This window comes from Aptenodytes forsteri, unplaced genomic scaffold (assembly GCF_000699145.1).
Source record: "Aptenodytes forsteri isolate BGI_AS27 unplaced genomic scaffold, ASM69914v1 Scaffold284, whole genome shotgun sequence".
Classification (NCBI taxonomy): Eukaryota; Metazoa; Chordata; class Aves; order Sphenisciformes; family Spheniscidae; genus Aptenodytes; species Aptenodytes forsteri.
Genome location: NW_008794445.1, coordinates 3,617,048 through 3,628,562, shown reverse-complemented (window position 1 = coordinate 3,628,562; position 11,515 = coordinate 3,617,048). Strand labels below are relative to the sequence as shown.

Below are 11,515 nucleotides of genomic sequence, written 5' to 3'. Positions count from 1 at the left end.
GGAGGTGAGCGCGCGGGGCGGCGGCGCCAGGGCCAGGCGGGTGTCGCGTCGCCATGGCCAAGCACCACCCGGACCTCATCTTCTGCCGCAAGCAGGCGGGCGTGGGTGAGTCCGGGAGGGGTCCCCCCTCACCCTCTCTCCGCCGCGGGGCGAGGGGGAGGCGCGCGCGTGTGTGTGGCGTGAGTAGCCGTTAGGCGCGCGCGTGGCCGTTAGGCCTGGCGGGGAGGGGCGCCCGCCTCGCTCCTCCCTCCCTGTTTTATTTCACTTTTATTTTGACGTTCTGCCGTGTTTTACGGGTTCTTCCCCTGCAGCGGGAGAGGAGGCTCTGTAAGGAAGGCGGCTCCTGGCGCTAACCCTGTCCTGGGTGCTTCCCCCGGGGGTCCGTCCTGACGTGCGGGTGCTCCTGGGCCTCTCCGAGTAGAGCGGAAAGGCTTTAACGCGTGCGTAACCGCAGCCTCTTGTTCCTCAGGTGGGGGGGGAGGCAGGTGAAGTCGATGGCTGTACACAGAAAAACGTGATTTTGATGCGCTTTGCTCCTGTTGCGTTGGCCATACCAGTGCCACTAGGAGAAATGAGCTGAAGGCTTCAGCCAGCGCTGGGAGCATCTTTCAGGCTGCAAGATAAAATTATCTTCCAGGTTATACCTGTATACAGATAATGAACTTTATTCTTGTCACTTGAGTCAGAACTTGCCCTGCTAAGTCTTAAAGGAGTCTTATACAAGATTAGAAGTCGAGATATCTCTTACAGATTTTTTTTCCACTCCTTGGAAAGGCAAGTTTAACATGCAATTTTCTGAAAGAACTACGAACACAAAATATTCACCTGCACTGCCCATAGGAAACTTATTTTTAGAATACTTAATACAGTTAACAGTCTGTCTATGTTGAAAATTCATTTCCAGCCTGATGAATCCCTCAACCCACAAACTCCAACTGAATCACTATTTAGTCTTTGTGAATGTGGACATCTGATCTTTAGAACTTGATATTTATGGTGTTTATCCAAGTTACTAACATAATTGTTGTGAGTTTCCTAGGCAAGTGACAAGACTTCTAAGATGCATTTAACTACCTTCATGTTCTGAAGTGAAGAAGGTATTTGGGCTGCCTTAAATCAAATAAAACACTGATTTTTTTTTTGTCTTATTAAAACCGGTGTAAAAGCTATGCCAAGACTCCTGTATAGGATTTCCTTCAGTCAGGTACATTAGCTGTGTTTGAAATGGAATAATGAATGTAGGTTTTCTTACTGTCAGTGGGTGTCATTGCACATTCACGGTGGATCTAAACTTTGATCTTGTAAATGTCTTCAGGAGGATATATATTGTTTATCATAAATATGTTTGTATTTATGCTCAAACTGTTTCTGTGGCTTACTTTTTTCTTTTTTTAAAAGACTGCTCACTGCAGAAGATAATTATTTGACATTCAAGCTCGTAGTTACTTATTTTTCTCCTGCTTCTGCCTCAAATAATTTTTTTGTCTTTCTTCTTACAGCAATAGGAAGACTTTGTGAAAAATGTAAGTATAGATTCTACATATAGTTGCTTAAGAACATGGTGTTGTGGTTAGAGCATACAGTTTGGATTTGGGGATTGGATTCTATTTTTGCTTTAACCACAAATTTGATGTCGCTCTTTGAGATGGGAAGAGTTACTTGTGTATTGCAAGTGTAAATCAATGAATACTTACAAAGTCACGTGCTCAAATAGATTGTCACACAAATGCATGCTGTACTAGAGTATATGCTGCCAGTGACTTCTTGATCAATTCCTTGTAATCTGTAATACAATGATCAGCTTGATTATTTCAAAGCAGGAAAAAAAATGCATTTTTGGAATCTGACTTCTTCACACCTTCAGAAAGGTTCTCTTCAGCATCTAGGAGAATATAAAATGGGGGGGGATAACACATCTAGAGTTAGAGCAGAAAAAACCCACAGAATCAAATGCCAGTGCTCAACTGTAGAAGGGAAGAAAGAGTATGATCTGTCATTAGATCCTTGTAGGGGAACAGAACAAATGAGATGACTAGTTCGTGACTCAAAAGTAGTATGAAAACAAGTGAAGTGGGGAGAAGCACAGTCTGAAGCAACAAGATTGTTTTCAAGAGCACTTAGCAGTGAAACAGATTCCCATTGGTAGTAGTTGAGGGCTGTCATGCTGGAGATTTAAGAGCAGGTTAGACGAGCTGTTTGTGGGAGTCAGGATTAGATGCCTTGGGAACTGGTAATAGGATATGAAGCCTTTCATCCCTAGGTCAGCGTTTTGGATAAGGTCCAGCACAACAGAGACTGTCAATGGCATCTGATGGCTGCTTGCCTGTATGATATGAGTACTTGAACTTCACTCAGTTCCTTGTGAGAAAGCAAGAACAACTTTTGTGAAATGGCTGTTGATGCCAGTTTGCCCTTTCTTTGGCTTTCTCACAGATGAAGGATTAAAGAGACCACAAGTACAGTCTCTTATCTCATCACTTTAAAGATAGTAACTCCAAACTTTTGTTGATGTGGCACTGTGGGAGAAGCTTACACTGCTGTTTCTGTGTAGGTAAGGACACTAGTCCTGTCAGTCCAGCATTTTTTTCACAAGTGAAAAATTCAGGAAAAGTTCTGGAGTAAAAGTAGTGGTATGATCTAAGCAGGTGTTGGCTAATCACAGAAGAAGTGACTTTGGGTTTCTTCTCTGATTGTGAATGCATGAATAAGTAAAAAAACTCAAATATTGCAAGCTACTGGCCCTTGTTCCTCTCAAGTCTGTTTGCAAATACAAAGTTGCACCCTGTGCCTGCAAGATAAATTTCTGCAGTTCAATTGTATTGTCTTTGAGTGTACAGGCAAGCTCTTTGACTAGGAAGCTTTTCCTCTTCGATGTGGGGATGCAGAAAAGGACGTTCTGTAACCAAAGGCTCTGCTGTACTTGCAGGTGATGGCAAATGCGTGATCTGTGACTCCTATGTGCGGCCCTGCACTCTCGTGCGCATATGTGATGAGTGTAACTACGGCTCGTACCAAGGACGCTGTGTGATCTGCGGGGGTCCAGGAGTGTCTGATGCCTACTACTGCAAGGAGTGTACCATCCAGGAAAAAGATGTATGTTGTCATCCAGTCTCCGCTTGAATTGGTTATGTCTTTGTTTAGTAGCCATGCTTACCTTTAAGGGTCTTGGAGCTACTGAAATTAGTGTTAGAACGTGGGCTGCTTGGGTACCGCTACCAATATTGGCACTGGTTTTCATTACCTCTTAACCTTTCTTCCCCTGTTGGTAGTTCCCCGTGTTTGCAAAGCATTTTGATATATCGTAGCATTTTGAGGTATTGTAACTCTCTTCATCCCAAAGGATCTTTGACTACTTTGCACTGCACACTCATGGTTTGCTTCTTCCACACGCTGCAAGTTACCGCTTTAAGTTGTTACCTTACTAGATCTCTCAACCTAGGTTTTATCAGAGTCAGAGTTATTCCAGATGCTGCAAAGGCAGTGGTAGGAGCAGCTCCTCATTGGATGTCCATTATCAGCCACAGACCAAGGGCACGTACGGTACTGTAAGGCCTATGGAATCACCACCTGTGTTTTCCTTTGGGTTACAACATAAAGTTAGATTTCAGTGTCCAGTGTCTGCACTACTAATTGTGTTTTACAAGTTAAAGTTTCTTGTACAATTTCAGTGAGATACGATTTACTTTTTTTTATTCCTTTCTGGAATGCCCTATATTGTAGACATCTCTTTCTGCTAACACTTTCTGGTGTCACAATCCCTTATTTCTATAGTCAGTGCTATAATCTTTTTATAATCTTCTTGTGCTGAAAGATAGCCTCTGCGCATGTGAAATGAGGCAGCTGTTCACCCCCTGTAAGGAATTTGTTAATATCCAACACAATGAGTGCAGGACATGAAGAACTGCAAATGAAGTGGTAGAAAGACCTTAAGGAGAAGCAAGAACATGATGCTTACAGTTGCAATATCCCCAGAATACAGACCTGATAGCTGTGAGAGTGTCTGTTAAAGGTTGGTTGTGTTTTGGTGCTTTGCAAATGCCATCTCCAGCACACCCTAATGACAGTGGAGAACATACTGAGAGAACGGTTCAGATTGATTTAGAGGAACATGCTCAGCTGAGTGAGTTGCTGGTTTAATTCTCTGCAGTGCCTACATTTTCTCTAGAGGCCTGCAGCTAAATTCAGGACAAGGGCAGGTCCTCATCTGAATTTAGTTATTAGATCTGACAGGACCATAATCTTTCTTAGTATCTAAATATGGATATAAGTGCTGTGATGATGGTGGTGCCTCCTATTTTAGAAATGCTGTGAGAAACAGTAGTTTTGTTCACTTGCCTTTGGAACCAAGACACCTGGCTTGGTAAGTCATGAGTAAAACAGGCTTGGTTTTATTTTTACCGATTTATATTGATTTCCAACAGGTATTTTTCATAACCTAAGCTCACCTGTAGCTTATCATGTCTGGTTCAGGTGTGAAGTAGCCAGCTGCTCTGCAAGGGAGGATTGTAGAAAATGTAGAGCTGGAGGAGCAGGAGAATGACAAGTCAGAACTGAGGTATTTTGACAGCTGGGTGAAGGCTGCTGTGGGTGAAGACAGTTGTTCTGTACTAGCAAACTCACATGTTAGGGATTATTGCAGATGTGAAGTTGCAGATCTGAAACAGCAGATTTGACATGATTGACTTACAGGATTGAAAAGTGCTGGCACAGGTGTAAAGTGCCCAGAATGAGAAAAGTTAAGTGTGCTGCCTGTCGCAATTATGGTAGCTGGTGCTGATGTGAATAAGAAAAGCAGATGGACAGAGCTCTGTACCTGAAGCTCTAACACTCCAGGGTTTCAGTCACAGCACTTCCATCATCCTCAGAGAAAGACTGGAAATGATCGTGAAGCAAGAAAGCAAATACTAAAATGGAGGGAGGAGGTGGAATGCTGTTGGGCGCGAGGCAAATGGCCTGGTTACTCTTGGTTCATTTGTTCTGACGGAGGGAGGAATGAGGTATTTCACTCCACTTCGATCTGTGGGTAAGGGCCGAAATCCCACCTTGTCACCCAGGACAGCTCTGAGTTGCAAAAAGTAATCTTTTCTTGGGGACAGGAGCATGCTCATGTGCTGCCTCCCTAGGAGGAGGTGGAAGAATGAACAGAGCCCTGCAATAATGCTGTCAAGATTGTCACAGACTCCCTGGATCGTGGGAGGCAAGGCTTAGAAGAGTCGTACTACTGAGGTTCAAAATCAAATAAGGAGACAGTAGCTAGAGATGGGTTGTGGCAAGGGTATGGGGGAGGGATGATTTCTTTTTCCCCCCTCTCCTGTTAATTCTACCATGCAGACCCTCCCCACCAGGTTGCATCTCCTGCAAAGGAGCAGGTATCGGTGGGACAGCTTGGGTGCAATTTCTACAGCGGCTGACATCTGCCCAGAGGCTTTCTAAATCTAATCCATTTGGGCTTACACAACAGCCAAGGACACGTGTTCCTCTGCCCGCTGGGCCCCTCACGGCTGCTGTTGCCAGCCACAACATTTTGTCCTCAAGAGTTACGCAGATGCTGGGCTCAGGTGGCCCATGGACAAATGTTCCCTGGTACACCAAGAGGTGCAGCTCTGATTTGTCTTTGCAACCACACCTCTGAGGGGGGTCTCCCCCGCTCCCCTTCTTGCTTTTCTTCTGGCTTTTTTCTCACCGTCTACTGGAATTCAGGTACAAGAACTTATCGTAGCTGCTGTGAATGGCTGTCCTCTCCCAAGATGAGCATACAGCCTCTGCATTAATCAATCCAGGATGCAGGAAATCTGAGATTCAGTTCTGCTGTCACAGCTGAGAGGGCTCCCTGAACACGAGAATGGTTTGGTGACATCTAAAGCAACAAGATTCTTTTTGGCTAAGGAGGGGAGAGGTTATTCCTCTGGGCCCTATAAATCCTGCGTATCCTAATTTAGAAAGAATCCAGTCTTGAGGCACTGAGCATCCTTTTCATTAAACCGCTGATGTTATACGAGCTGTTTTCCATCTTCACCCCGAGGAAGAGAATGTCCTAGAGTGATGTTAAAAAAGTGTCCATCCTCTTCTCTGTTCCACTCTCTTGCTGGTAGTAACCAGAATTGGAGGGCAGTTTAGACAAACAGGTGTTCAAAATGTGTGTTGAGGACCGGGTGAGGAGCGTGGGAACTGAGAACCTACTAGAATTATGTAAGTGATGATGTTGTTCTGTTTGCCCATTTCCTAACTTACATCCTCTTTTCTTCTTACAGAGAGATGGTTGCCCTAAGATCGTCAACCTGGGCAGTTCCAAGACAGATCTCTTCTACGAAAGGAAAAAGTATGGCTTCAAGAAGAGGTGATCCTATCCATACATGGCTACACCTCCTGTTGGGTTGGCAAGAGGGTCCTGGAACATCTCTGGACTTTACTATTATTGAAAACCGGTTGATTATTTTTTCCTGAAGCAGTACAAATTCAGTAGTATACTTGGGGTTGGAGAAGTAACAGACTGAGTGGGAACTGAAACCTGATCAGAACTGACTATCAGAAAGAGCAAATGAGGATTACTGTCTCTAGCCTTTTCAGAAGCTCTGCTAGGAGCTGCCCCAGCTCGCTATAGAAATTCTGGGGGGCAAGTATTTACACATGGAGGAGATCAGCTCAGTAACAAGCAAGTGCCATTTCTGGTGTGGGGAAACACCTTGTGGTTGTTCTTACCAGGCCTCCCTCTCAATTGTTTGAAATCGCCCCACGCATGAGTATTGAGGAACAGAGCGCCAATCCCACATGTCTGCTCCCCCCCTCCTTCCTCCAGTATGTTTCCATGCTGCCCTGTTTTGTAAGGAACCTGCTCATGGCTGGTGCCTTCCTAGGGAGAGCACAGCTGTTCCATGTTTTCTCTGACAGATTAATCCAAGGCCCTTTCTTGTAACCATTTCTGTAGGATGCATACCAATAAACGTTCTTCTTTTGTTTGGGTTTTTTTTTTTTATAACAAAGATTTCTCTCTGGTTCATTCTGTGCCTAGCCTCTCTGGAGCTTTCTGGGGACATGCAGGATTAGCCCAGCTAGAACTGCACAATGGGTTATCTGGTTTCTGACAGTGTCTGCTTATGGCCATGTGACCTTGCTGCAAGGAGCTTCAGGGAATGGCTATCGCTTTTGTCTGCCTGTGATCCCAGCCACTGATCATTTTGTCCTGTAGCGTGAGGATCGCTGAGCTTGTAACCCTTATCCTAGCTAATATGGCTGTGGATGCTGTTTCACCATGCAAACATCCAATCCCTTTCTAAAACCTACTAAGCTATTTGACTCGCTATCCTGTTCTTGTGAATAAGTTAAAGCCTTCCCTGCTGTAACTGGAAACCAACTATTGTGTTCTAGGCTATTAGCTGTATGCATGCTGAAAACCAGAGGCTGCTTGTTTGTCAAATACCGGTACAAGCTAAAAGCAGTCTGTTGGCTCAGCAGAGATCTGGGAACGGGTGCCTTTATGCAGAGATGGAACTGAGTTCCCTACTAGTGCGTGCACTCCTCAGATGGTTAAATTAGGGTCCTAGTTTAGCGTGCCCTGTAGTCCTTAAAGTCTTCATAGTCTGAGCAGAGCGTGTGCTACAGTAACGGGATTCTCTTTGCGCGGTCTTGGGATGCAGAGCCTGTTTTGTGCCCCTTCCAGGATTTCAATTGTTCCCCTGAGGTTAGTACTGATTCCTCTAACTCCTCTTTGGCTTAAATGCCTCTTCTACCTGCTCAGCTGTTTAGGTGTTTTGGATAAGAGTGAAAACAAGCAGACGAGTTGTGATCATCCTTCCCTTAAAAGTCATTTCTTCCTGCTGCAGCTGGCTCTAGCTATGACTGGTCCTACAGCTATCTTGGCTGCTCCTCCCTCTTCCCCCCAGCTATTAATTCTGTCAGGTTTCTCTTCCAAGCTTTTTGCAGTCCCGAGAGTATCTGTATATCTTCTTCCCTGCACCATGGTTCCCTTACACAGCTGCTGCTTAATTTTTTACTAATGTGGGTGCCATTTGCCAAGATGTTCAGAGCAAACTGGTTCTTTGGTTCCAGCCAACCCACTCTCTCAAAGGAATTCTACCTGAATAAGCAGCTGCCTCTTGTTCCTGACTGGGAAACCCATGCCAGAGCCATTATCAGCCGTGTTAAATTCCGTCTTTCTTTAAAAGCAGGGCATGACACGCGGATTTTTTTGTACCTGGAACTTGATCGCTTCAACCAGAATTTATCACTTGCTCTCAGTCAGGCCGCCCAAATTATCGCACTACGAATGCAGAAGGTTTATACGTATTTTCTTCTTTCCTGGAAGTTTCTAAGATAACAAAAGTTGTTTGGTGAAGGTAGAGGGAAATGAAGTTTGAATTATTTCTTTTGTCTCGGAGTTACTGCCCCTGGTGCAGGGACCCCTAGAAGATCTAATTTTAGAGCAACCCTTGTTCCCGATCGTTTAGCAGGATCGGCCAGGCAGGGGTTGCTATAGAGATATGAGTGTCCCCGTCCCTTCCCCCACCCCCAAAAACGGCTGAGCATACTTACTTTCTTGGCACCCCCGGTGCCCTCACTCTGACTGCTGGGTATATTGGTCTGCGTTCTGGCAGCAATGAGAGTTAAGCTGCCATTTCTAGTTGTTCTGAGTCACTGGGCAGGTGGAGAGAGGCAGGGACAGGCTTTTTCCCCTTTGCCTTGTTTGCTCAGACAGCTCTGGGGAGAATGCCAAATGCTGCTGGTGCTCAGATCAGTTCAGCGCCGCTGCCTTTCTGGTACTTTCAGAGCACAGACGGGACATTGCCCTGAAGCTGCTAATTCAGACCAGGGTAATGGATACAGTTGGGTAGCCCAGAAGAACTCAGCCTTGCTTGTGTGGTAACGATTTCTGTTCACCGGCAAATGAAACCCAAGCAGAACCCCTAGAAAAGTGCAGTATTTCTTACCTAAATAGATTTTAAAGTACTTGTCCAGTAGAAGGAGATTGCCTGGCAGTACTGGAGACCAGAGCACGTGCTAAAAGGGCGAGCTTCCCTGCAGGGGGGAATGAGACGTGTCCTGCTACTGTGTGCCTGCCAAGCTCTGGACGGGCTTCATCAGACCTCGGCGTCTTAAGCAGCCTGATCCAGGGGCTCCCTGGCTGCCAGCTGTGAAGCACTTGCATGACAACTGCAAAGAAGGGTGGGAGGGAGGGAGGGCTGCGTCTCTGCGGCGGCTGAACCCCCGTGGTGCTGCCTGCAGATCCTAACTGCATGGAGCTAAACGCGTCTTCCTGCCATTACTTTTCTAGGTAGGGTTATCGCTTTTTTGTCTTCTTTAATCAAAAGGATGTTGTGTAATAAGTAAAAAAATCCCTTTATTTCAAATATTGACACTGGGGGGGGAACATGGGACCTCTTGGCCTATTAAGTAATTGGCCTCTTTGTTGCCAGTACTAACAAGGCATTGCTGCGTTCTGAAATGTGGATGTTCCCTGTTACATGACTCCAGGCCAACTACCAGCCACAGCTACAACCGAGCTCAGCAAATAGCTCCGTAACACGCCTCTGGTCCTTTGAATCATCTAGACCTTGTCTTGAGAAAGCCCTTGCGCCCGAAGCATTACCTTTCTTTAAAAAAAAAAACCCTGAAGGTAGGCAAAGGCCTCGGGTCTGCCTGTGAGCTTTCCCTGCAGGAGCTGCACGGACAAAATCCTGCTTCTAAAACCTTACGTGCACAGGAGCTGTTATTTTCTCTTTACGGGGGTCAGCTGGAGATGCTGTTTGCTGTTTCAATAGCAGCAATGAATCTTTCATTTCCTTGAGGTTGTCATGTGACTTGAATGTAAAGAGGATTTGGGGTATGGGCGGTGTTAATTACCCTCGATTATAACCTGACTGCCCTTCCTTGGCATTAAATAACCCAGCAAAACGAGCTCTGGCGATTCCTTCCCTCCCCGCGCGCACGTGATTTGGTAGCTTTGCTTTGACGTAATAGCCAAATGGCTGAGAATGCGTGAGCGGATACTGTGACAGAATTCCTCTGCCTGCATGTGTACCAGGGCGACACGATAATTAAAGGAGCACGGTCAAGGCGCAAGTATTTTAAAGAGCCCTAACTTGTAACACCCTCTTAGTAACAGCTTATTAAAACAACAATAGAATTTTAGAAATGTAATTGCCTTTTTTTCTTAATGATGCTAAAAATAGCGCAGTCATTTTAATTTCCTGATCTCTGGCTGGCAGCGTGATTTTGTTTCCAGCAAAGCAAGGGAGTATTAGGAAAAAAATCCATTCTTTTGTAACTAAATTCCTTTTAAACTAGGAGTGATGAAAATAAAGCTGCTCATAATAGCTCTCATAAATCTTCCACTTCTCTTCCTCCCCCTTCCCCTGCAGGAAAAAAAAAACAACTTCAAAAGTTGTTGGGTTTTGGGTTTCTTTTAATCAGTGGGAAAATGAGCAAGGACGGCTGCTGTAGCACTGCGGCTAGGAAGGACAGCGTTAACGGATTTCTTGACGCGTGGTGTTGACTGGTTTCAAAAGAAGTCCTCCTCGGTGGCAAAGGCAGTACCTAAGGTGAAGGGTTCCTGCCTGAGGGAGGACAAACCGAGCCCAGAAAGATGCTGAGGATCTTTGTGGAAACGGGGCAAGAGAGGAACGTTGTATTTTTGCATGTGGGAGACGGTTGCTACGGAGAATTATTTAACCAGAGGGACACGGAGCCGCTCAGGAAGCGTCTGTGGTCTTTCTCCCTCTTGAAAATGGGCGATAAATTAAACATTCAAATGTAACTCTGTATTATTGAGAAGATCCGATTCCAAGATGGAATGCGACTCCACGATGGGATTTTTCCCGGGGAATTCTTCAGAACCAAGACAAACGGGACATTTCGCGGGCCAGGCAAGCTGCCCCCGCTGCAACAGGGACTGCGGTAGCGCTTCGGCCACCGGGACCGGTTCTCCCTCCCTGGTCTGCTTGTGTCAACTCCGAGGAAGATGCCTGAGACGCGTGGCTGGGAGAGCCTGGAAACGCCGTTCTTGGTGTCCCTTCCGCTCATTTGGAGCTTTGCTGAGGTCAGGAGCTGCCTTACACGTGGACGGCGAGAGCCCTTTGCAAGTGGTGTCTGCCCGAGGTGATGGCCTTGGACCGTGGAATACGTGGCCTGCGGGTGCCTGTAGGGATTTTCTTCATTTTCCTCAGAACTAGGAATAGGTCTGGTTTAAAATACAGAGCGCGGAGCCGTGTGCACTGGCAACTGGCGCCCTTTAAACACATATGGTGATACCGTACGCGAGAAGAATACGGCCGCCCCTGCAGTGCTTCTCCGTGCGTGGCTGCTTTAGGGGACTATTTGTTACCGCGCCCGGGTATCCCCTCCTGCCCTGAAGCAAGCGCACTTGTTTTCTCTTAATTGTTGAGTTTTATTTGCGGAATAAAAAGCCATGTGGCGCTAGGTGAGCGCCTTCAGCCGGCTAGCAGGCGGCTGAGGCTCAGCCTTCGGGGGTGCAGGTGGCCGCCAGCCACCCGTCACCCAGACCGGCACATGGCGTGTCCCG

General features: G+C 46.2%; 2 protein-coding genes across 2 annotated transcripts in view; one reads left to right on the top strand and one right to left on the bottom strand.

Annotated features, from left to right (window-relative positions):
* Window positions 1-11,515, bottom strand: part of ACO2 (aconitase 2) — a 43,683-nt gene that overhangs the window by 22,343 nt on the left and 9,825 nt on the right. The window lies entirely within an intron of this gene.
* PHF5A (PHD finger protein 5A) lies at window positions 7-6,958 on the top strand. Its single transcript, XM_009290022.2, has 4 exons — window positions 7-105; window positions 1,500-1,523; window positions 2,927-3,093; window positions 6,252-6,958. The coding sequence occupies exons 1-4, from the start codon at window positions 54-56 to the stop codon at window positions 6,339-6,341; spliced, it is 333 nt and encodes a 110-aa protein (XP_009288297.1). The 5' UTR covers window positions 7-53; the 3' UTR covers window positions 6,342-6,958.

Coding starts and splice junctions, on each gene's coding strand:
- PHF5A (XM_009290022.2), top strand. CDS start 54: ATGGCCAAGCACCACCCGGACCTCATCTTCTGCCGCAAGCAGGCGGGC. Junction 106..1,499: donor CCGCAAGCAGGCGGGCGTGG/GTGAGTCCGGGA, acceptor TTCTTCTTACAG/CAATAGGAAGACTTTGTGAA. Junction 3,094..6,251: donor GTACCATCCAGGAAAAAGAT/GTATGTTGTCAT, acceptor TTCTTCTTACAG/AGAGATGGTTGCCCTAAGAT.